The sequence below is a fragment of the Terrapene carolina genome, unplaced genomic scaffold, assembly GCF_002925995.2.
Source record: "Terrapene carolina triunguis isolate 2854851 unplaced genomic scaffold, T_m_triunguis-2.0 Scaffold96, whole genome shotgun sequence".
Taxonomy (NCBI): domain Eukaryota; kingdom Metazoa; phylum Chordata; order Testudines; family Emydidae; genus Terrapene; species Terrapene triunguis.
The window spans coordinates 31,007,643-31,033,005 of NW_020664447.1; the positions used below are offsets into that span (position 1 = coordinate 31,007,643).

Genomic DNA, 25,363 nt, shown 5'->3' on the forward strand with positions numbered 1-25,363 from the left:
CGCAGGAGCCCAGAGCACCCCCACCGCGCCCCCAGCCCTGGTGCGCCAGGCCCACAGCACCGGGCAGGCAGGGCAGCCCTAGCACCGGCCGCCTCGAGTCCCTGTGGGATGCAAGCCAGCTAGCCCCAGTCAGCCTGCGCTAGGGCAGAGGACTGGAAACTGCAGGAGGAGGCCTGGCCTGGGGGCAGAGCGTGGGCAGGCCCAAGCTAGGCTGTTTGGGGAGGCACAGCCTTCCCCTGCCTATGATACCCACCACCCATGCTCAAGGTGCTCCACCTGGGATAGCCCTTTGGGCAGGTGAGCAATAACCAGCCCTACCGTACTGGATCTTTGGAAGAGAAAAGAATAGGATAGAGCCACTCAAGCTATGCCAACTACTCCAGCTGCAATCCACAGAGCAATCAATGAGACCTAGAGGTGAATGGTATTGAAAGCTGGCAGCAGATCTGAACGAATTATCACGGACACTTGGCTTTTGCCAGTCCCTGTGGGAAGGGGAGCCAAGACCACCAGACCTACTTCAGTGCCATACCTAGGCCAACTGAAAGGGTCCAAAAAGGAAACTACACTAAGGTTTCCTCACAGCAATTTGTCTTAAAAATTTCCCTAAAGGGAGAAGCTTAGTAACAGAGCAGCCTTCAACCAACCAAGTATGGACCAAAGAGCTCTCATCTAGATTTTACAAGCAGAAGCAGAGTGGCAAGGTATCAGTACATCCCAATGGCCCATCCCAGCACAAGCCATTAAGACCCCTCCCCCAAATTCCTACAGTGCTCAGAGGCAGCAGAAGTCTTTACTCAATTTTTGTTTATTAGAAAATCCCTACAGCTCTAGAATTTTAAAATGAAGCATTGATTACAAGAAATAAATGTCCCCAGAGAGTCCAGAAATTGCTACATATGCTGTTGATGTGGGTTAGGGGCCCAGCAGTGACCTGGTGACCTCTGCAGGAGATGCTGATATACATGCGAGAGACACACACACCTCAAGATGAGAGTAGCAATCATGATCCCACCCTCTTGACATAGTTAGCAGGATAGAGTCCAACCTGGCCAGTGTGAAGCCGGCCTTTGCACCAGCCCTGCTCATCCTCTTCACTGATCTTCATTAGCTCTTCACCTAAAAGAGGAAACAGCACAAACTTTGCCACTGGAAAGGCGTCAAGAGCCCATACACCTCCCAGTGGCTGGATAGCTCCCTAGGGGCAAGTGAGCATGACCCCCCTATTAGAAGTACAGTAACTCCTCACTTAATGTTGTCCCGCCATTGTTACCTTGCTGATCAGTTAGAGAACATGCTCGTTTGAAGTTGCACAATGCTCCCTTAAGTTGTTTGGCAGCCGCCTGCTTTATCCACTGCTTGCAGAAAGAGCAGCCTGTTGGAGCTAGCTGGTGGGGGCTTGGAACCAGGGTGGATCGGTATCCCCCCATCAGCTCCCTAAGTTCCCTGTGCAGCAGCCACCCAGCAGGCTATCAATTGCCGGGCAGTTCAGCTGTCCCTCCCTGCCCCACTGCCATGTGCTGCTCCTGCCCTCTGCCTTGGAGCTGCTCCCAGGAGCCTCCTGCTTGCTGTGCAGGGGGGGAAGAAGAGGAGTGCTGATGTCAGGGTGTCCCCCTCCCCCTACTCCTGCCCCCCATTCCTGTACCCCATCTCCACAGAGCAGGGGAGGGGGGGAGGAGAATAGGACAGCACTCAGGATGGAGGGAGCAGCTGCTGTCTCAACTCGCTGATCTACTTAAAAAGGCAGTGTACTTAGAGTGGGGTTAGCATACTTAAAGGGGCAACACACGTCTCTCTCTAACACCCCCCATGTGTGTCTCCCTCGCTCTCTCCGACACCCCCCGCTTTGGAAAGTGGAGGGAGTGGTGCGCTCCAGTGGGATAGTGTGGGTTCATCATCATGTTCAGTTTCCACATGGAATGTTTGCAGCCACTGCCAGGCTGTGTCTCCTCCCTCCATCCGTGCTGCCTTGTAGAGTGTGAGGCTGCATTAACAACAATGTGTTAACCCTTGAGGGCTCAGCCGAGTGCTAGTTCATCATTTAGCAGTAAGATATTCCCTGGGAAATATTCCACCCTCTGACTTCACCACCTCAACCAAGCTTCACAATCATCATGGCTGTGTGCAGTATTAAATTGTTTGTTTAAAACTTGTATACAAGTCTTCTGTCTGGCGAAAAAAAATTTCCCTGGAACCTAACCCCCCCCCCCCCTTTACATTAATTCTTATGGGGAAATTGGATGTGCTTAACATCGTTTCACTTAAAGTTGCATTTTTCAGGAACATAATTATAACATTAAGCGAGGAGTTACTGTACAAACCCCATACAGGTGAAATGCAGCAAACAAGTCTAATCTTGATCTCATCACAACATCTCAATATTTCGCATTCAACTGGAACTATATTGCAGGCACACAACTCTATAGAGAGAACTCTTGAAGGATATGTTGCTCATGAAGGATTTTTTTTCCCTAGATAAGGAGACCAGGACCAGATAGGTCAAGAGAAGGCCCTTGGGGAGCACGGTGCTTCCCAAGTCTCAGTGCTGGAACTCTGCTTCATGTTCTCTCTGGCCCAAGGCTCCTCCGAAGCAGTTGGGAAGGACGAGTGAGAAACCGCTGAGTTCTAGCTGTTAGATGCCTATTCAATGATTGGCCAAAGCCCACGCAGTCAGTAAGCTATGGAATGGGCCCATAGAGATTAGCCAGGAAGGGCTCTCATTCCTTACCCCAGCTCTGAACTTTGGGAAAGGGAAGGAATAGGATCACTTGCCACCAATAGAAATCCTTTGTCTCTACTATGACAAGGAGATTTGACTGCCATTGTGGGACCGTCCAATTGTTCAGAGACTGGGAAGGAAAGTCACCTTGCAAACCAGGTTGAACTCAAGCCCTACTAGTACAGGCTGGTTATAGCAGCATTTGGATGGAATGAGCTGACCCCAGCACTGAAGGGACTAACTGGTTTGATTTAGAGCTGTTTCTTTTCGGGGGGGGGGGGGGGGGCCCTTGGGCCTGCTACCTTCCATCTCCTCCCAACCAGCAGGTGTCAGGGAGAGAAATTGTATCTCCTCTGCCCCCTAGGGTAATTATCCTCAACCACATTATTGCTGGGATTGCTTTAAAGCTGTTCTACTGAGCCAGTAAGTGAGTTAGTGCCAAGAAATCTAGTAGTGACTCAGCAGCACAAATGCTGACCTCATGCAGCAGGCCCTGGTTGGGCCAGGGATTTTAGTACCTGAAAGACAGAGTCAATGTTTCTGCAAGCAAGTCAATACAAGCAAGATTAGAAACACTCCCAAGATCCAGATGGCCCCTTGGAAGACTGGGGAGGGGCGGGCAGAGTACAAACAGCTAAAGTAGAGAGAAGGGTCCCAGGGTTCTCCTTAGCCTCATCATCTACTGGGAGCAGACTGCTCCAGTCCCAGGAAGCTCCCTTGCCTTAGGTCAGTATTTCTCAACCCGCGACCCGTGGGCTGCATGCAGCCCAATTAGCACACAGCTGCAGCCCAACTGTGTGCTAAAGACCACCCAGCTTGCACGCTGCGGGGCCAGGGCTGCCGCCTGGCTTGCGCACCAAGCCGGGTGGCAGCCCCAGTGTGTACGCCACAGGGCTCTGCTCCTGGCCCCTCTGTGGATGGAGTCGGGGGGTGCACTGGACATAGGAGTCCGGGGGGAGGGTTTGGGGAGGCGCTGTGGTTCTCAACCTGTGTCCCAGTAACAAGTATGGCCCACAATGATAAATAGGTTGAGAACCACTGCCTTAGGTGGTGGCTTGTGGAGCTTCCTCCTGCTAACCTCACTCCAGCTTATCGGACAAGAACTTAATCCCCCCCAAAACTAGCTCTATCTGGCCACTTTACAAAGGCAAGAGGAGGCACTTTATAAAGGCAACCCAAACCCTCCCCCTTTAAGTTCCTAGGGAAAGGTTTGGAGGAGATTTTCAAGCTTCTGGCCCAAGGGAGCAACATTTGCTAATGAGGGTTCAACCCCCCCCCCCCATGTCTTTGTTCAGAGTTTCCACCGGACACACACATCAGGTAGGTCCCATCCTCTCCCAAACAAACACAAATCAGGTTATGGGCCTGCTCTTCCCCAACCTGTTGGCCAGGACCCAAAACATTCCATTTGCAGCATTTGAATGCCTCCCTAAGTATGAGGTGCCTCCTCCAGAATATGAGCCTTGCTGATCCCCCTCACTGAGCAGCGTGGTGGAATGGAGTGCTGGCCTGCCCAGTGCTATGCCCGTCGCCGGGAGCAGTGGGCAAGGACAATGAACAGTTCCCAAGGAGCTATCCAGATCTCACAGTGGGAGGTTTCCAACCATCAGCCCAAGTGGTAGTGGCAAGGGGTTAGTGCCTCTGTACCTGCTTTAAAGCTCAGTTCATCAGCCTCCTGTCCTGTGTAATCATACAGCGCTCGCACCTGTACGCCTGGTACTTTTATGTCCTCCTCGTGCCCATTGGCATCCAGGCATTTCTTGGGAGTGTCGTCATCGGACCACTCCGACATGTCCTCTTTCCCGCCGCTGCGTGTATGGGGAGCAAAAACAAAAATGCAGGCTCATCTCAAACTCAGGACTGACCCTCTGAGGTGCCTCCCCATCTCCTGAATCATGCACCACCGAAGAGACCCAGGGACAACTACGCTGTTGAGCCAGGAGGAGACAGAAAGGCAGGACAGGAGGATGGAAATGTACAGGAAGGAGAGAGACCAGGAGAAGTTAGATTTGGCTGAAAACAGCCCAGAAAACTGCAAAATCCCAGGGGGTTGTGCAGGTAACTGGTCCAAACAGCATCTCCCTTTCAAGCCCCAGCCCCACTCAGCAGAAACCCCTCACCCAGGACAGGCCAAGCCAATTTTAAACTCAAGAAAGTTCAGGTATTTATATACTCAGCTGGAAACAGTCCTAAACGAGAAAGGAGGCCACATCCCCCCAGGGCAGACTCAGCTGGTCTCCCTGACTCAGGGGCCAGAGCAGAGGAGAAAGGAAGAGCAAAACACAGATACTTTGAACCCAGACACCCCCTGGATAGGTTGTGTTCCATACTAACTTCACATGGGCTGATGCCCTCAGGGTGTCATAGAAGAAATTGTTCTTTTCCGCTTGGTAGGAAAACCTGTTGATTGGCAAATAGGGCCCTGAATCCAGCTGCCTGGGAAAGGACAGCAGCCTGGAGACAGATCCACCCAGATTGTTTCCAACTCCTTCCCTCCCTTCCCTGCCATGTTCAACTCTAAGCTTCATTTGTGTCAGCAGGAGATGATGTCTTCTGGGGCAGGAAGGAAGTGGACACCATAGGAAATCAATGTCCTAAGCCCCTTCCCATTCTTTAACTCATTTGCTACAGATCCTGGAAGAGGAAGCAGCTACCTGAAGTGTGTAAACGGTCACCGTTGGGCTTGTCAAGTTTTGATCATGTAGCACCCCACACCAAACCATAAGATGCTCATATCCAGGGAAGAGAGTCTTGTTCAAACATCCTGGCCTGCTGGTGTACCTAGGGAAGGATTTCTAGTTCCTAATCCCCATGGGCTTTTTCCATCTCCCAGAGATAAAAAAGCAGCTGAAGGCAAAATCCTACCAGCATTCTCCCCCACCCCACACAGCATCCTGCTCAGCAGTGAATCAGACTAAGACCCATGCTAGGATGGATTGAGAGGAGACCCCAGCACTGAACAGGGCCACTAGGAGAGGAAGGTCCTAGCTCTGGCACTGTCATGTGACTGCACGTGGACAGCAGAGGAGATCCTCCCAATATTACACCCCAATGCTCCAAGCAAGCCCCTTTCTCTGCCCTACACATCTCCGAGTTGTATAGGCAAGGGCACCGCTTGGGGCTCACCCATTTCCAGCCCAATGGCTAAAAAAAGGGAGAGAAATACAAATGAGAATTCCTCTCAGCTCAGCTAGTTCATACCCCAGGGCATGATTATTCCTCTCCAGTATGTCCCAGGCTTCAGCCCTTACCCTCGCCGTGTCTGTGGAGGGGTCTGAGAGACACCATCCCGTGTGGGCACAATGCTGGTCAGTGTCACATCTTCAGCACTTTTACTGCTTTTTGCCTTCTTGCTGATTGGCCGCTGGGTTTCCAGGGTCCATTCCTGTCCAGAAGGAAAGGCACATCAGTCCCCTGAGTCCAGAGAGCTTTGACACAGTTTATTCTACTGCCAGAGAGGAAGATAGGGGGCACAAGAACACAGCACCATATTTAACTAATGACCAAGCAATGCAATGGAATAGTCTGCCAAATAAGAGCCCTGCGGAGGCAGTAAGATCAGGCCTGAGGGGAAGAGAGAAGATGCAGCATGTCTCATTACCCTTAGCGTAAACCCCCATCCCTGATCAGAGCTGGGAGGGGGGCCAGAATGATTGCATTTTAGCTGGCATAGCCACTCCCCAGTTGCCAAAGAGGTGGAACTTCCAGTACTATCCCCTCTAAGAAAAAAAGGTGCCAACATCATGATCCCAGGTGAGCAGGGATAGAGCCTTTTCCAGTGGGAAGAGTCTCAGAGGGCAGGGGGAAGCCACAGAGTACGAGTACAATAAAGTAGCCCTGCAGCATGTGGAAATGCATTCTAGAGGGATATGCCACCTCAAACTGTGGCCAATTCATGGCCATGCCTGGCCCATGTGTATTGCGCCACCATTTCAGGTCCTCCTGGTCATCTGCAGCCACGATTCCCTGGTACAGATCCCGGTACAGTGCATGGAAACTGCAAGCAGAAGCAGAACCAATGTCAGTGAGCAAGACCCTGTACAGATTACTGTCAGGTGCATAAGTTTCCCCTTTCACCTCTACATCATCCTACTTCAAGAACCACTGGCGATTAGAAAGGCTGTGCTTCAGCGCCTTTAGCCCCAAAGCATTTCACAAGCCACACACATCCCACTCCATGGAAACACCATCCCCTCAGAGATGAAGCAGGGAGCCAGTTGGCCTGGCTCACAGGGGCACTGACAGCTGGGGATGCCCTGCTGCTGGAACTTGCAAAGGGTTGGCAGAATCCCATGAAGAGACACCGGGAAATGGGTCTGTTTGACGTGTAACGTTCCCTGACCCTACACAAAACTGTCCTGGGAGGCTGCAATGGCTACCTCCATGCTCCTGCACAGTATTACATATCTCCTGACTCATATCACACCAAAGGAAGCAGGTTAAGTGTCTCCAGCTATTGGAGAGAATGGGGTGGCGTTGGCCCTCAAAGATTATGGAGCAGTGAGTTGGGGTATGTCTACACCACATCTGGGAGTCTCTCTCTCAGCCTGGGTCCACAGTGGAGCTGGTGCACTAAAAATAGCTGTGCAGAAATGGCAGCTCAGGCTCTGAAGCCTGGGGGTAGGTCTGTGCGCCCAGATACAGAGTCGACATCCCCTTAGAGGCATGTAACAGCTTTCACTTCAAAGTGAAGGACAGAGTAGATTAAAGACTCACACCCACAAGAAGGGTGCACGATGGTAGGAGCGGTGGAATCCTCAAACTGAGGCAGAACCCTCCCTGAATAAAACCAGAGACAAGCTGTGGTCGGACTGCAGCTATTCACTCAGACACCTTAGAAGGGGAAATAATAGGACACAAGCCCCCTCACACATGCCAGACGCTCGCCTTTCCAAGAGGCCATGGAGTGGATATCCCGTCACAGACCAGGGCACTGAACAGGTAGGTACCTTTCATTAGTGGAGATGTTGAGGTGTTGGTGTAGATCCAGGAACATCTCCTTGAAGAAGCACAGTCGCTTGCACTCTGCCTCCTGGCAGCCCTCAAACACCTGTTCCATGTCCTCCATGTAGCGGGGATTGTAGCGGTTTAGCTCCTCCAGCATCTTCTCATACTGATCCTTACACTGCAGCAGCCGGGAGGGAGACCAAACATAAGCAAACCGGCCCTGGTGCCAACCCCCTGCTCTGCACCCTGTCTAGGGCACACGTGCACACACACTTCTTCCCTCTTGCTCCTGCTCTCCTCTCCATCAGGGGACCCTGCACAGAGTCCCCTGCACAGCTAAGCGTGGGGTATGGAAACATCAGGGGAACCCAGGCTCCCAGTCCTGCCATGTCAGTGACCCTTCTCTGCCTCTGACACCTTCCCCAGTTCTCCAATGGCAATGACTTTCCCAGCTGGGGGAGGGGCGCGCACACACACACACACACACACACACACACACACAAAAAATATATGAATGACAGGCTCAGCTCTCCAGCCATCTTCTCCATTGAGCAGCTCTACAATTCTGCATTCACCTGGACATGCACACTAGTCACTCTTGGGCCAGAGCCTTCTGCACTGCAGCTTCTATCCTGTGGAGCAGCAGTCTGGAACTATTTGTTATACAGCACCAGGTGCGCGGTCTGATCCCGGTCACCAGGACCTGACTAGCTATAGGTCAGTCCCATGAGGTACTGAGCTCCCACACTTCCCACTGAAGTCAGCAGGCAGCAAGGATACTTGGCACCTTGTAGGACCAGGAGCTAAGTTGACTTCTGCCTTCAACACACTTATTTCAAGTCTCTTCTCCCCATGCCTCGCCAGTATAGTGACCCCTAATGGTATGAGTCCACACTGGGCACACCCACCTTCTCAGCCTCTTGTGCACATTTCTCCACACGCTCCTGCAGCTTGTGCAGCTGCTCCTGCGAGATGGAGGAATCTGCCTTGGCATGGTTCTCACGTGTCTGTGCCGTCTTCTCATCCTTCCGGGCTGTGTGATAGTTCTTCTTAGAGGTCTCCACCTAACACAGGTAGTTCTGTAAAAACAGAGCCAGATGCCCCAACACAAACTTCCCCATCCCTTACGTGTTGCTGGGGGTGGTGGGGGCAGGAGAAGAGTTGGTAGGTGTTGTTTTTCAGCCTTTGTTACTGGCAGCAAACATTACACAGGAGCAAGCCCCATCAGGAGAAGCCAGCTCAGCCATCAGCCTGCCATGCTCAAAAGGAAAGGCTTCCCCTGAACAACACAGCCAGGAAGTCACTCCCCCATTAAGTCACAGGTTGCCACACAGGAGGGCCCCAGCCCACCAACCCTAGATATTGCTGCACCAAGGAAGGCTGCAAGTCTGCCATGGGCAAGGAGCCAGCCACACCTAACAGAACCAACCCCCACAACCAAAGAGAGGCCTAAACAAAGCACACCCAAGCTAACTGCACTCCAGACAAAAATGTCTAGCCCCAGCATCCCAGCCCCCCCTGCCTTACACACCACTCCTTACTCACATCTTTCAGCTTCTTCACCCAGGGTTTCTGGGCCTTACGGAATCCATCCTCTGCCTCTTTAGTCTCCTTGAACCCACCAATCATCTGCTTATGGTAGGCCTCCTTCTGCCAGGCCTTGATCTTGTCTGCATCTTCACCAGCAAGATGGTTCCGCACCTCTAGATGGATCTCGCTCAACTTGTCTGCGGCTGTCAGGAAGGCGTGCCAAGTCTTCTCTAGTGTGCCATACTGAGGGCCTGGAGGAGCAAAACACAAGAGTGGCCATTACAACCCTATGTCCACGGATATGGGGACCAAGTTCAGAAACCAGCCTTCCCACATCACGCAGGACACCTCTGCCACCACCAAAAAGTACTCAGGCCAACGTGGACTGTTCTCTGCACAGATAGGAAAGAGAGGAAGGACTAGGTGTTACAGCTCACAGAGTCAGGTATTAGCAATGAGCATCCATAGCTGATGATCTAGTCCTGCCCCAGTCAGTGCAGGGTAAGTCCCTACAAAATATTCCTCAGGGGCTTTGTCTGAGCTGAGCTTAGAAGAGGGAAGCAATGGCAGCCCCCTGGCTGGAGCTTAAGGCCAGTTTCACAGGCTAGTGGGCACTTTAGGGTATCTGTTCCAACACCCCCTCATTCCTTGTTACACTCTAAGGCCCTATCACCTTGTGATGTCAATCACCTGCCATTAGAGTCTCTTAGGCACTTGTGTCCCCACCTTCTCCTCCCAAGTCATCCTTTAGTCAGGCTACAGATCTTCCCTTGTACACACTCCAAGCCTGAACCTCCCCCCTCCAGTCTGGGGAACATTTTTTCGTAATGGAGCACTTGGAAATGCAGAGGGAACATCCCTTCCCTGAAGGGATCAGAGAACTGGTGGCTGGACAGGAACCACAGAGCATCCCTGTCCTAGAGCTACTTGGTTTGAGCCAGGAAAGAAGAATACAAGAAATCCAGCTCCATGTTGCCTAATGGGTGTGCTCATCTCCTGCAGACAGCCCCAATCACAGTGAGACAGGGTGCTCTAGGAGCGGAGAGCTTCTCCTGAAGCCTGTGCCCACCCCAGCCTGCCTGCCTCACCCTTCTCCACAGCGGTCCTCCATTTGCGGGACCAGTCTGTTAGCTGCTGGGCATAGTTCTTCTCAATCTTGGCTCGCTCCTGGAAGCAGGAGATGAGGTCGTTACAGAGACGGTGCCCATCATCTACACGCTTCACTGTCCGCCTGTAGTTACCAGCCTGAAAGAGCAGACAGCGTCAGTCCCACTGCATTGACTTCACACCCACCCATCCACCCACGCTAGGAGCCAGAGGCAGCAGGTCAGGCCACCACATAGTGAGGGCAGGTCCTGCTGAGGCTAGCAGCCGGGCTAGGACCCCATGCAGGGCTCCCGCAGGAGGAGGTGGATGTATTCTGGGAGGTTTAAAAGGTGGGATGTTCTGGCTTCACATTCTTCTCTATTGGTGCTGATTCAGGTCTAGAACAGAGGCATCACTCAGTAGCTTCTGAGAAGGAAGGGGTCACCTCCCCCTTACACCAAGGCCTATACACCCTACTGAATCCCCCTCCAGAGAAGTACACCAGTCCCAAAAGCAAGTCAGTGTCTCTCCCTCCCTCCCACTCCAGGGGAATAGCATATTACTCAGGGAGCTTGAGACCCAAGCCAAAACTCTATGGGTGACACGTAAAAGACATTTTCCTCCCTGTTAATGATCCTGCCTTACCTCCCAAAAACTGCCCCCAGGAGCCTCCCCACCAACATCATCTTCTGAGGACATAACCCTGGTTTTCTTGCAGCAAAGAATTTTTGCAGATTTCAGTGCAGCTGGAAGAGAAAGAAGAGCTGTTTGTAGCATGACCCTGTCAGGGACTCAGCCACGCACCATCCCGACAACTCAACACTTATGGAAGGGAATTCAGTTCAGTTACCAGTGGGCAAGTGTCCATACCACAGCACCACTGGCACTTACCAACCCCCTTACTCAGTTCCAGCACTAAACCGGCCATGCAGACTCAACTCCTCTCCCCACTAGAAGGGATCCATGCGGGAGAGGCTTGCGGCATATCAGAAGGGTTGTTGTGGAGGAAACTGGCCCTGCCACCACCCAGGCTGTACCTGTCCTGGAGACACTGGTAAGTCCAGCACCTTTCAGCAGCACTGTTAGCCTCAGCAGAGACTCCTTCTTTTTGCACCAAGACCATCAGAGGAAGAGACATTAAACTACTGAGCACGCTCAGCCTTGAAACACTTAAAATAAGTTGTGTTGAAAGAGATGACGAGTGTCCCAATATAAAAGAGTGAGGAGGATTAAGGGATTACATCAGTTACTGACTACAGAAAACAAAACCCAAGGGTCACCAGGAAGGCATGTCCTGAATGGGGTGCAGCCTGCCAGGCTAGGAAGGGAACTATAGCCACACCTAGTGCCATCTATCCAAAGATGTGCTTGGGTTTCCGGGCAGAACCAGCTTCCTGGGAACATCCCAACTTACATTACGCCACAGTCTCTGTCACCACATTCCTGTGTTGGGCACAGGGAATCTAGTGTAGACGGTGACAGAGGCCCCATCTCACCCCACACTGATACACTGTCACTACCAATTCCTATTCGGCCCAATACATAACTTCAGCGGTGACTGGGCTCCTGGCACTGCTGCCACACGAGGATTGCCCCGATGGTGGTGCTCAGGCGGTCCTGGCACTACCACCCTTTGGGGGGGTGGCAGGGGGAGACAGGAGAAAGGCCTGAGTAAGGAGCATAGACAGGCCTGTCTCAGGCAAGTTTTGGTTAACTTAGGATTGACATGCTTTGCTGCTGCTCTTCTCCTCTTGCACATTCCCAGTTATAAAAAGCTTCCCTCACACCCTAGAAAGGTATCTGCTCACTCGGCCAGCCCCAAGGCAGAACTCACACAGCCTGAGATCAGTCCAAGAGACCAGATCTCCCATGTCCCCTCAGTGTCTGCTTTCTGGGACTATCAGCCACACAATAAGAGCCCCATGGTAGACTTCAGAAGACATACAGAGGGAACCAAGGAGAGAGTTAAGTACCATCTGCCTGAGCAGCACATTTGGATAATATGAAGGGTGTTAGAGGGGAATCAAGGAAATTCCTCTGGCTTCCCAAGAAAGTTCCAACTTCCCCCAACCCCACTGCCCTCCAAGAAACTGCCCTTCAGTTACAGGAGCAAGTCGTCATACCAAACAGAAGATTCAGGCATGAAACCTTAAATGCAGAAGGACCCCTCCCTTCACCAGCAGCCCTGATAGCCAGCCTGTGAAAGAACTTTGCATGACTACAAGTCAGGTGGTTCCACTCCTGTGCCCAGCAACAAAGTAACTACATACCTGAAAGAGAAGAATGAGGGCTCTGGAGGCCCCAGCTGCCCGGAGTGATTTCTTGGGCTGTTCCAACTCTAAATGTGGTGGTGGGTAAGAGAGAGATGTACAGACTGTTAGACCCTGCTGCTGACACAGACAGAGACACTGCTGTTCTGACAAGTAACAGTCCTAGGATAGGAACCTGGGTCTCGCCCGGTGCTCAAGGCAAGGAGGGGCACTCCCGATACAGCAGCTGTTGCCACTCTCCATCTTCCAAGGTGCCACATTCCAGCATGTAGGGGAGATGCCAAATCCCTGTGTCACAAGACCCAGTCCCAGAGATTTAAAATAGAAGCAGCATGACGGCATTGTGCGGGAAAGGTGCTGTTATAACAGCTGAGCAAAGGGACAGCCCATTGCTGGAATGGACTGAACTAAATGAGGTTTCCCAGGCACAGCAGCTGCACTGGGCTCGGTCCTCCCTTCTGTTGCAGTACAGCCCACATGTCTTCTCTAGCCTCCCCCACTGCTGCTCGCACTTGGTTTTTCGGTTAAGCCTAGTGCCGTCTACCACGATGTGCAGGAGAATCAACAGGCAAAAGCCTTCTCTAGTGCCATTAGGCCAAAGAGCTAAGTGATTTAGACATTTTATTGCAGTAGTAGCAACCCCACTCGTAGACGAGGACCCCACTGTGCTAGGCACTGTACAAACATGAGGAGACAATCCTTGCCCAAGGAGCTTGTACTCCAAGTAGTAGTAACATTTCTTGTTCGGATTGGCTTTGTTTGTTCTGATTGATTTTTCTGTGTTAGAAACGGACGTCCTGCTTAAGCTAGAAGGCTACAACGGCTGAGAATTAAATTACATGGAGATAACGCAAGAGCCAACAGAATGGAAGCTGCAGCACCTGAGAAGGGAGAGGATTTAGTCAAACTAAAATTTGGCAGGGAAAGGCGGGGGTGAGGGAAGGGGATAAGGGGCGGCTTGAGTCACTGTGCTAACCTTTAAGTGTTAAAGAGTCATCATATAGTCCCTTCAGTTAAAGTGTAGAACTCACAGTAAACATCCCTGGGACTTCTAGTCATCCTCCAATACCACCAGCCTTTACACTCTGGAAATCTCTAAGGTAACATACAAGCAGTTAAAAAACATATTTAACCTATCTCCCAAGCCTTATTTCTCCTTCATAAAGAAGCAAGAGGCACAAGACCAATTAAAAAAAAAAAATCCTTCTCAGGTCACCTTTAAACAGAGTATTGAGTCCTCCTGCTACCACTCAGGGAGCGATGAATCATGGACATGCTTTCAGACTCTGGTTTCCAGTCCTGACTAACTACCCCACGTGAGAGTTTGGGGGTGGAGGCTGAAAATTGTTTAATGTGCTGTGGAGCAGCCATGCTCCATCTAGGGAGCAGTCAGTCAGAAAAGGGACTAAAGGACACAGAGAACCCAGGTCCATTCTTTCTGCAGTTTTTACATCAAACATTCAATTTAGGAGTCAGACAGGTGGTTTCTTTAGCTGCCAGAGCTATTAATTGACCCCAGAACTGCAAACCCAGCTGGATTTACTATGCCTTAACACCAGAAATAATAGGCTTTGCAACCCAAAAGTATCTGGCATTTGGTTAGGGCACAAGCCTCTCCTGGAGCAGCATAGGCCCTACAGAAGTCCAGTGGGTCTGTCTTGGTAGAAGAAACATCAGGAAATGAGAGGGACCCTTTTTTGTACAAGCCCTTTCCAGAGCTCCTGCACACTGAATCCATGTCAGCCACCAGGTCAGACTGGCTGCACATGCTCTCACCAACAGCTTGAAGGCACAGCCAGGAGAGTTTACTAGAAGTTTTTTTTTTTTTCCCCTTTGTAGATCTATGTATCACACTCAGGCTAGTGGGATGGCAAAGCCAGCCCAAACTCCAAGTAGGAGAATCCCTGGGGTGGCTTTGAGGAGTGGGGGTTTTATCTGTGGGGAAGGAGACAAACTAGAAGCAGAAGGAAGCTATCTGGCTGTTGGATAGCTTTTACAGTGTTGCCACTTTATTGCAAGACTGGGAATCGCTGGTATTTTCTTAGAGCCCCAGGTCCTGGAGTAATACGATTACAAGAGACTCTCCGCTTTCATTTTAAAGGGTTCCCAGCCCTCACGGTTGTTGAGATAAAAAGCTTAAAAACCATGACCCAAGTACACTACAAAAAGGGAAATTTTTAAAAAGCGTTTTAAAACCAAACTTACGATTTTTGAATGCCTGAGGTTGGCTGTACTGTTAGGGGGTCATTTCACCAATGGAGACTCCAAGCCTGCCTTAAAATACAAATTACATTAGTTTCGTGGTCACAGCAGAGTACCTTGTGGACATCTTAACATGGCAGAGGGTTGGCAGCTGCTGTACAGGAGAGGCCATGATACCAGAATAGTAGGGGGTATGTAGGTCAGAACCAAGGTTCTTTGGCAGAGGTAGTAGCAGTATTGGAAGAGCAAAGGATGTGGCAGGTCAGGATGGGGGGAGGGGGGGGCACGCGAGGAGGAGAAGTGCGCCTGGCTCCCTCTCCTCCCTTCCACACCAGTAGTGGAAGAGAATCACATACTGTATTGCCTTGCCTGCTCCTGCAAGAGCACTAGAGTTAGACTGATCAGGACTGTCTCATTCTGCAGCAGGAGGACTACATGCAGAGGCATCAGAGACTTGTGCAGAGTAGCTGGCTGGGAGAGGAGGAAAAATATGGGATTTCCACATCAAAGTTAGACCCCATAATCAAAAGGGCTTTCAGAAAATCTCCTCACAACAAAAATGTGGCCAGACTAATATACCCCTCTTCTCACCATCAGCTACCCCATCTAGCTAGCTAAACAAGCAGGAAGACTCTCAGTTATAAGAAGGTGCTAGAGTTGCTCAGGGTTTCTTCAGATAGTTATTTCCTACCCAGCAGCATTCCGTAAGCAGGGCTCAGCACCAGAGAAGCCATTATGGCAGGGCTGCACCTGCCTCCAGAGCAAATTGAGAGGCAAATAACCAGGGCCGGCTTTAGGAAGTGCGGGGCCCAATTCGAACATTCTCAGCGGGGCCCCGGCAGGGATGAATAAAAAAAAAAAAAAAAAAATGTAAAAAAAAAGCCTTTCATTTCTTAGCATCCGGTTCCCTATAAAAAGTTCTGATTTAAGGGATGTGCCACAGTATGTATTTTTTGTACCAATAGGGTTACCATACGTCCGTATTTTCCCGGACGGCAATTTAAGAACCAAAAAGCCTGACACGTCCGGGAAAATACGGATGTATGTTAACCCTACCTAAAGTTCTTTTTTAAAAAGATGGCCCTGAACTAGAAATGAGCTCCGTTTCACATGTGTGGGTCCCCACCACTCCCTGGGGGTGTGCTAGGGTGACCAGATGTCCCGATTTTGGGGTCTTTTTCTTATATAGGATCCTATTACCCCCCACCCCCTGTCCCGATTTTTCACACTTGCTGTCTGGTCACCCTAGGGTGTGCACATGTGTGGGTCCCCGCTGCTCCCTGCCCCCCTCATTGAAGCAGGTGTGCAGGGTTACTGCCCTGGGAACTGCAGGGCACCAGTGGACATGGGGCTGGCTGGAGGCAGGGCAGGGGCTGACTGGAGGTAGGGTCTGGCTGCAGGCAGTGCAAGGGGTGCGGGACTGGCTGGAGACAGGGGTGTGTGGGGTGGGCTGGCTGGCTACAGGCAGGGCAGGGGGTGCGGGGCTGGTGTGGACAGGGCAGAGGGTGCAGGGCTGGTGCGGGCAGGGGTGTGTGTGGGGCTAGCTGGCTTCGGGCAGGGCTGCAGGGGGGTGCGGGAGGGGTTGGCTGGAGACAGGGCAGGGGATGCGGCAGGGGCTGGCTATGGGCAGTGGGTGCGGGGCTGGCTGCGGGCAGCAGCAGGATAGGGGGGCGGGGCTGGTGCGGGCAGGGCAGGGGGTGTGGGGCTGGCTGGAGACAGGGGCTGGCTGTGGGCAGGACAGGGCAGGGAGTGCGGGGCTGGCTGCAGGCAGGGCAGGGGGTGTGGGGCTGGCTGGAGACAGGGGCTGGCTGCGGGTAGGGCAGGGGGTGCGGGCTGGGGATGCGGTACAGCCCACCCTGTATGGTAAGTGCCCCCTCCTCCTCCCTCCCCCACAGGGGTAGCAGCAGCAGCCCGGGGCTCAGGGGCTATTTAAAAGGGCCTGGGGCTCCCCTGCTTGTACCGCCCTGGCCCTTTAAATAGCCGCCGGAGCCCTGGGGAAGCGGTGGGGCTCCAGTGGCTATTTAAAGGGCCGGGGCGGTAGAAGCAACGGGAACCCCGGACTTTTTAAATAGCCCCCAGAGCCCCGCAGCCCTACCCCAGGGCTCCAGCAGTGGGGCTCTGGTGGCAATTTAAAGGGCCTGGGGCTCCAGCCCCTGCTGGGAGCCCCAGGCCCTTTAAATTGTCCCCTGGGGAAGCCAGGCCACCCTGGTACCGGGGCTTGGGCACGGGGCCCTCTTAGAGGCGGGGCCCGATTCAGGGGAATTGGTTGAATTGGCCTAAAGCCGGCCCTGCAAATAACAGCGCTTGAGACCAAGTGATGAGAATAAAGTTGTGGAAGAGCTGCTAGCTCACCCTCTGCTCTTCCCAGGGAAATGGCAGGAAGTGGTCCCCAGGATGACTAACTACCCTGTGTCAGTACAATGGAGCTGATTTTTTTTCTGTTTGGTCATTTCCAGCCTCTAGTTATCAGGCCATGAGCCAGTTCCATCCTCTAAATCCAGTGACTCCACAGGGTTTACACCAGGGGTGGGGAACCTATGACCCACGGGCCGGATCCGGCCCATTGGTTAATTTCATCCAGGCTGAGCACCGGGTCACTACGTCTCAGGGGGAAGCCCTGAGCCTCCGCCCTCTCCCACCCCACAGGGCTGGAGCCACGAGTGCTGGCTGGACCTGCTATGGGGAGGGAGGAAGCCCCGAGCTCTGCCCCCCCCCCCCCCCCAGGCGGGGGGGTGGCCGCAATTGTTTTTTTTTCTGTGGGTCAATGGCCCATGACAGAAAAAAAGGTTCCCCACCCCTGGTTTACATCAAGACTGGCTGACCCTAGACAGTTCCGTCTTGTCCCCAAGGGCAGGCAAAGGCTAGAGTACTGTAGGCAAAGGAGGCTAACTGCAGAATTGTACACACACACACACACTAGCCAGACTCTGCATGCATTACATACCAACACCCCAGTAACCATCTGTGCCCATAGCCCCTTCACTCAGCTCATACCCCTATCCACTGCTTTTGCATCCGTCTCCCACCCATCTTCATGCCTTCATCCCTGCAGTCCTGATGCATTAACTCTTTCTCTGGCCTGGGATGCCAGGAGACCATCTTCTACTTCTTCCAGGAAGAAACAGGAATCCTTAGCCACTGTGAGTGTTTACCCAAGGCAGACAGAGAAAGCCTCCTCCCCGTGCACCACCCTTCGATACTTCCACCCTCTGAGTGCCTAGGGCACTATCTGGGTATATTGTTTGGATTGCCTCCTTGGACTGCTGGGATCATTGTGGACAAGGTCTGGACTTTTCCATTCAGTAAAGTGAGGGGCATACTGAAATGGGAGGTTCATTCTCACCCTCCCAATTCCCCTAATTCTGGAAGGCAGCTCTGCAGGAGCTTCACCTTTGAAGTGGACTTGCACAGGTGGGAGAGCACAGCCTTTGCCACACTAGGTGTTCTGTCCCACCTTCCCCCACACCACCCCAGTTGCTGCCAGACACAGGAACGAGTTGCATGACGACCCTATCTAGAAACTGAGGTTTTAGTCTGCCCAGCTTAGCCAGACATCTTTAACAAGGAATGGTTTTCCCTTGCTTTTAAGTCATTTCCACATCAGACACTGAAGCCAAGCCTAGCCCATGTTTGTCAGGAGCAGGCCATGTCTAGCTCAGTTCCACTTCAGGGGGAACAGGGCCTTTGTGACTGGTTTGATTCCCCAAATAGTTCTCGGCCCTATACCAGATAGAGGTGAAGGCACTGTCCCTACCGTACGGCACTCTCGGCCACAGTTACAGACATTTAGAGTGAACAAACTTACAAGAGAAACTGAGCCTCAAGCCTCCATAGTTAATTGCTGTGAACTTTAAGGCAGGTTGGATAGAGGACTATCAGTGAAAGCCAGGCCTGCCCTGCCATCTTATCTACAGACAAACAGCCAAGAAAGCCCTTTATCTTTTCCACCAGTCTAGTGCCAGAAGAGACTTCCTGGTCCCAGCAGACACCAGCACAGTGGTAAACATGGATTTCCTCTGAGCTAGTGATGTGTTCTACATTCCCACTATATTGTAGCTTCCTGTAAATGCCACACAGTACTTACCCACTTCCAGCAGGGCATGCCCAGGTCCCCACTCTAGCTTGCAGCTACTCAGCTGGGTGCCTGGTCGAGATGCCAGATAATGCAAAGATCCCACAAGCAATGGGAATATTAAGTGACTGCATGGGACATCCTTGTTGCTGGGGAGGGGCAGACTTTCACAATAGTGTTTATTCCAATCCAGGGATCACACCCTTGGTGGAGTCACCTGGCTGGGAAAGGAGCTAGGAGCCAATATTTCCCAGACGCTCCCATGGAACTGGAGCTCCCAAAGCTGCCTAGTCCAGTTTAAAGAAAATTTTCAGCTGGGTTCTCCAGCTTGTGAAGAGAGAGAACGAGAGAGACAGAGAAAGAAACAGACAGAGCACTTAGAGCAGTGGGTACATGCAAAGGTCACTCCAGAAGCCTGCTAGCGAAAAAAGACACCCTGCTGAGGTCAGACAAATCCACACCGGGTTTCAAGGATTGAAGTGCATCAGCAAAACACACAGAAGGAATCCCACATTCTTTCAAAGTTGGTAGGTTCTGTGACTGGAATGGACAAATTCACAGGGCCAAGCAGCGAACTCAAACTTCTCCTGAGCGTTGGGAGTTAGCTTAACTCTCTGCACTGGTATCCTCCACAACTCCAACAGACGACATCCTGAAACAGAGAGACTGCACCATGCCCCATAACCCTGAAAATCCTCAAGTTGCTCTCACTGCCAAAAGCTGTTCCTCATGTCCAAATCCTCCTTTAGTTTCAGGCTGCTGCTCTCTCTCCTATTGTCCGGGGGTGTATCTACACTACGGCGACTACACCAGCGTAACTATATCGGCATGGCCCCATAACACACATGTAGCCTACACTGACAGAAGTTTTTATGTTGGTGCAGGAACACCACCACCCTGAACAAAGTTAACCATGTCAATGGAAGCCCCCATCCACTGCTGCAGCTGTGTCACCACCAGGGGTTTTGTCAGCATAGTTATGTCGGTCATGGTGTAGTTTCTCACCCCGACCAATGTACTTATGCTGATATAACTTTTCGGTGTAGACCAAGCCTGACACAGGAGCTCCTTTCTTTCACTTTGAAGTTATCGGGAATGACCAGGCTCTATCTCCGTCCCTTTCCAAGTCTTTTATTCTCTCTAGTTTAGAGAAATGAGTCTCAGGCCATGTCTATACATACAGTGCTTCAGTGACGCAGCTGTACTGATATAGCTGTGCCACAGCATGTCTTGTGAAGCCGCTGTATGCAGATGAGGAAAAAGCTCTCCCATCAGCATAATAAAACCACCTCCGCAAGTGGCAGAAGCTATGTTGGCAGGAGAAGCTCCCCCACCGACATAGTGCTGTGCACAGGAGCTCTTATGTCGGTGTAACTTATGTTACTTGGGGGTGGTTTTTTCACACCCCTGAGTGACATAAGTTATGCGGACATAGGCTGTAGTGTAGACATAGGGTACGTCTTCACTACCAACATTAAAGCGCTGCCACGGCAGCGCTTTAACGTGGCTGTATAGTTGTGGCACCAGCGCTGGGAGTTTTACCCTTCAGGGACACATGACAGCTGAAGCAGTAACACAGACTTTACAGAGCAATTTCTAAACCAGAGTATCCATGAAGGTGGAGTTCTGGGGAAGATGTGCTTGAGCAACTAGGGTGTCTTGGAGGACCAGGGCAGCTTGACCGAGATGTCTCATTCCCTAAAAGAGGTACCAGACAGAGTCTGCGCCTGGAAAGTGTTCCCACAATGCTAGAGTAAAAGGCTATGGCTAGACCCTGCCCAGACTTAGGGGACCTTAGAAGCACACAGATCCAGTGTGTCGTCCCAAACGCAGCTGTCCAGTGGGCATCTGCAAAGTGGAGCTCAGTCAGAACTGTGCCATGAAGGCTTCAAAGAGCTGCACTATCACCTCCCTACTTTCACAGCACCATAAATAGCATGGTTTCTGCCCCACATCATCTACATTCACCACTCAGTCATGCTGCTTCCCAGATGCCACCCATGACCTGTTTTCCCCTCTCTGACTGTGAGAGGGTTTCACTCATACCAAGTAACCCTCCATGCATGCAACCTCCACTGTTTGTCTCTTTCGCTCAATTAGCTGTTTGCTTCTATCCTGTGCATTTCCCACCCCTACCAATCAGTGTCAGCTAGCATCAAACTTGCCAGTGAATTCATGCCAGCCTCTAGACTCATTTCAGCTGGAAGGGATCTCAAGTGAGTTATCTATTCCATCCCTCTGTATTGTGGCAGGAGTGATTTCATCCCCAAACTATCTGAGGCGGGTGTCTAACAAAACCCTGACTAGCTCCAGGGAAGGCCGTCACTGTTCCCCTTGGCAACTTGCTCCTGCTTGTTCCCCCAATATTTAACCTACATTTCTCCTAATACAGCACAAATCCTCGGGCTTGTCCACACTCACTGACTAATGAGGATAATGCTGTAACAGAGCTGCCTGAAAGCAGTAAAGGGATCTCTTCTGACCACCAGGATGGGCAGCATCTGCCCACTTCCATACAGCCCTTGAATAAAAAGCTTATCCTTGGCGCTACTCCTCTACAAACTCTCCAGTTTGTTCACGTTGTTTTGTGAACTGAGTGAGGTACTCCAAACTGAGCCGAGTGCTCCAGCCTAGGCCTGACAAGTGCCAGGTAGAGCAGAATAATTTGTGGTTGTTTTTACATAGGAAACTCCTATTCATTCCAGAAGGCAAATGTTCCACTGAGACGGAGTCACCTTGCCAGACCATCAGCGCAAGGACTGGATCTTTATGTATTGAAAAGCCTTATGAACACAGACTATATTCAGATAATCCTCCATAACAACCACTGCCTGGTTAGTCCCATTCTAGACCTGGGCATTTCATGGTTTCTTCCTTCATTAGACTTCATACTGTTCTTTAAAAATGACTCATGAGTCTTTTGTGCCCATTTCTTCAATATGGAAATTTCACTGCATGTTAATCCACCCACAGTTTTATATCATCCATGTACGCAAGTAACCTCTACTACATCCTCCAAGTAATAACTATTTCCATTCGCTTCTCATTACACTGACTTGTCATTTGAGTTGCCACTTGGAGGTTTTATCATTAGTGATTTCTTTGTTGTTCAGACCAAGTCTGTGACTGTGTCACGCCCTGACAAATTCAGAGAGCCTTTACCAGCTGCACCTCCTATTATCAGCAATTACGTCATAGAGGCTATTGGCTTTGCCTGGCACCACCTGATTTTACTACCGTGTGTTTTTCACTGAAGTGCACCTTTCTCTCAAACATTCACACAATGGAGACAACAGCCTGGAAGAAAGAGGTCAAACACCAAGGTTTTCCTGAAGTTCATCTGGTTCCCTGCACAACGCAGAGTTCTATTTTCTCCTCTGCAGGTTACAGAAAAGCTAGAGAACCTAAGACAACACCTAAAGAAAAGCAGAATCACAAGACAGGATTGAAACGGAGATTTCTCATTCAGGGGGATATGGGCTGATATAAGGAGAGAGAGGGAATGAAGGGGGGAGCGAGGGGTCACATACCTTGGTGGCTTTACTACATGTTGTGGTCAGTTCCTCTGCTTTGATGATGTGCAGGTTCATTGTTCACACTTTTGGCATCAAAACTAGTTTACTCAATTGCTTCCTCGGAGAGGAAAATCTAAGCAACATGAAAGGCAACTGTGGGGGTAAGACAGAGTTCAGAGCCATATAAACTGGCAAGACTATAGACCAACAGCTACATACAGCACCATTCTGCAGGGCTGATAGTGTCTTTGGAGATCATGCATGCCAAAAAAAAAAAAAAGAGGGTATTTTGTTGAAGGGGTGGGGAGAACACCCAACAAACAAAAAGCTTTCATAACATCTCCTGTCCCATGAGAAGAGCTGATTTAACTACCTCAGCACTGCTCTGCCCCTTGAGATCTTCACTAGCTCTTTAGGAGCATCTATAGGGTTGTACTCCCTAAAGTGTGCCTAGGCAGCAGGGTTGAGCAGGGGCTGCCACTAGCAACTGGGCTAATTTTTTCCTCAAACTCATGTTCCTCCTACCAAGATTTTACATTGAGCGCCATTCAGGGAAGTCAGAAGGGTTTTTTGCTATCTCTATGCTGCCTGAACAGTGCAAAGGGAGTGTAACAAGGCATAAAATCTGCTTCGCCCTTTAAGAATCTATAGTGGCCCAATGACCTTTTTGAAATAGAGTCTTCAGCCTGAAGGGCAAACATCAATTTAAATCCCAGGTGTTACCATCCACCATAGATTCTTAACTATCAGAATAGACACAGGGGAATGGGACAGACATCTCTGAGAAGCACACACTGCAAGAAGATATTTCAGCTGTTTAGCATCACCGAAATGTGGCTTCTTCCCTCCCAGCCCAACCCCCAGAGCAGAGAATCTTGCCTTGTCTTTTCAGTGCCCAGCCTGCAATGCCAGCAGGACACTGGGAAGCTTTAGTACAATCCAAGCTTTTTCTGCTTGGCTTGCTGAACAAGGCTCCATCCCACAGCTGGAGAGACCAGTTTTCTATTTGCATTTGGGATAGAGCCACCCTGACCCTCCTTACTTCTCAGTATGAATATAGAGTGCTTCCTCTCTGGAAAGGCTTCCAGGTCTGCTCACTAGTCCAGTTCATAAGCCCGGACACCTCCATTTGGAAGGCGACACAGCAGTCGAACAAGACAAGTTCTGTGAGTGTATATTTCTCTGAGGCTCTGTGAGCACTGGCACAGCAACCTCCGGTCCACTCAAAGCTAACACCAGGCTTTCACCCAGGCCTGCAGCCTGTGGAGCAGGCTCCTCTAGCAGGGCTAGTACTAGCAAGGACAGAGCAAAGAGCAGACTGAAAATACTAGTGGGCCAAATAAAGATGGAAATGAATCTAGGAGTGCCTAGAATTAATTGTTTTGTAAATGAGAAATGTGCTATGACATCTACCAACCTTCCATAAGGCTCACATGCCCTTATCAAAAAGCATGCAGAAAGCCCCACCTCTGAGCGCTACACAGCAAGGGCCACATCCCCATGCACACCAACAAGAAGGGCTCTGCTTTAGAAGAGACAGCACAAAAAAGTTGCCAAGCACCATTGTTTAGCCGCCTGTAAATGTGGCATACAAGTTTACCAGTACCTACAGCACTCCTGTGAGGAAAGCAAGTACTATCTCCATCTGCAGAGCAGAGAGGTGATTTGACTAGGGCAGTCACACAGATCAGTGGCAGGATTAAACTCAAGACCATTGATATTATTGTGATGGGTTCGGTCACAGAGAGCCACTTGGGACTGTCACCTAATGTGCCGAAATTACCTCTGAGCCCATTTCCCCTGCCAGCTTGGGACTTCCAGAACTCTGCCTTGTTGAGCCAAACATGCTAGCCTGCTGCAACACAGACCCAGGGTCTGGTCCATGCCCTCAAAGCTGCAGACTTAACTGAAAACAGCTCAGCAGTTACCTGTCTCCAGCACCCAGACCGCAAGTCTAAGCCTAATGCATTAAGAAACTGGTTACAGGTAATATCTCACCCTCAGAGATGTTCAAATAAGTTTCTTTCACAGACTAGACTCCTTTCTAGTCTGGGCCCAATCCTTTCCCCTGGTACAATCCTTGTTAGTTCCAGCAGACATCTCAGGTGGTGAGCAGGGGTTCTCTCATGACTGGCAGCCCCCTTTGTCCTGCTCCACACCCTGGGTTGGCCCACAGGAAAGTTTGCAGGTAAATAAACCATTTACAACCAATTGTCTGGGCCAATGGAGTCATCAAGATTCTAAACCACCATTAATGGCCCACACTTTGTATAATTACAGTAGGACCTCAGAGTTATACTTCATATTTCTAGCTTCAGATACAAGAATGATACATGCATACAAATAGGAGGAATGTATTCAGTAGGTTATAACCTTTGTTATGATACCTTACAAGAGACCTTTTGCATAAAGCATATTCCAGTTACATCATATTCATACTCAAACATATTTCCATAAAACATATGGAGTGCAACATCACAATCATCACTGCCAGGTAGTGGATAACTGGAAACTTATGAATTCCATCAGCTTGTATGCTGCTTACAGTCACCCATCTGGCTGTTCTAACCCTTTAGGCTAAAAAGGATACTTACAGGGGGTGAAAAGTTAGATAGGTTCCCAGAAAACCAATCCACCAGGAGAGCCTGGGACATCATGAGATCCCACTTATTCCTTCTGTTGCCTACAGAGCCAGACCCCTGCTAGCTGGTACCATGGTATTCTACTCCAGCATTTCAAAAATGTGACCACCGTAGTTGCATGCTCCTGGATGCACAGCCTTGGTATTGATTGCATAGGCTTCCAGCAACGGTTGGGCAGCTGGTGAGTTCCCCATCTTTCCAGGGGTGGTGGGGCTCAGGATTTGGGCTTCAGCCCAGTGGTGGCAGGAAAGCAGGCTCAGGTTGTGAGGCTTTGGGCTCCAGCCCTGGGGCTTCAGGCTCCGCCCCCACCCCCCATTGCTCCTGGCCCCTTCTGCCTCCCCTGATCCCCCATCCAAAGCTTAATTTGTCCCCAGACTTCC

General features: G+C 50.9%; 1 protein-coding gene across 6 annotated transcripts in view; it reads right to left on the reverse strand.

Moving 5' to 3' along the window:
* Positions 1–790: 790 nt before the first annotated feature.
* Positions 791–25,363, reverse strand: part of PACSIN3 (protein kinase C and casein kinase substrate in neurons 3) — a 31,264-nt gene continuing 6,691 nt past the window's right edge. The window contains exons 1-12 of one of the 6 annotated variants that reach the window (XM_029911463.1): positions 22,357–22,377; positions 14,758–14,826; positions 12,553–12,620; positions 10,928–11,028; positions 10,285–10,441; positions 9,212–9,447; positions 8,575–8,730; positions 7,669–7,844; positions 6,596–6,716; positions 5,971–6,104; positions 4,367–4,527; positions 791–1,119 (exon numbers count right to left, since the gene is read on the reverse strand). In XM_029911463.1, coding sequence (XP_029767323.1) covers positions 1,004–1,119; positions 4,367–4,527; positions 5,971–6,104; positions 6,596–6,716; positions 7,669–7,844; positions 8,575–8,730; positions 9,212–9,447; positions 10,285–10,441; positions 10,928–10,981 — 1,311 coding nt within the window. In that variant the 5' untranslated portion in view covers positions 10,982–11,028; positions 12,553–12,620; positions 14,758–14,826; positions 22,357–22,377 and the 3' untranslated portion in view covers positions 791–1,003. Of the gene's footprint in view, positions 1,120–4,366; positions 4,528–5,970; positions 6,105–6,595; positions 6,717–7,668; positions 7,845–8,574; positions 8,731–9,211; positions 9,448–10,284; positions 10,442–10,927; positions 11,029–11,319; positions 11,425–12,552; positions 12,720–14,757; positions 14,827–22,356; positions 22,378–25,363 lie in introns of those variants that run through there. The other 5 variants (XM_024215142.3, XM_024215150.3, XM_024215157.3 and 2 more) reach the window with 5 other exon arrangements.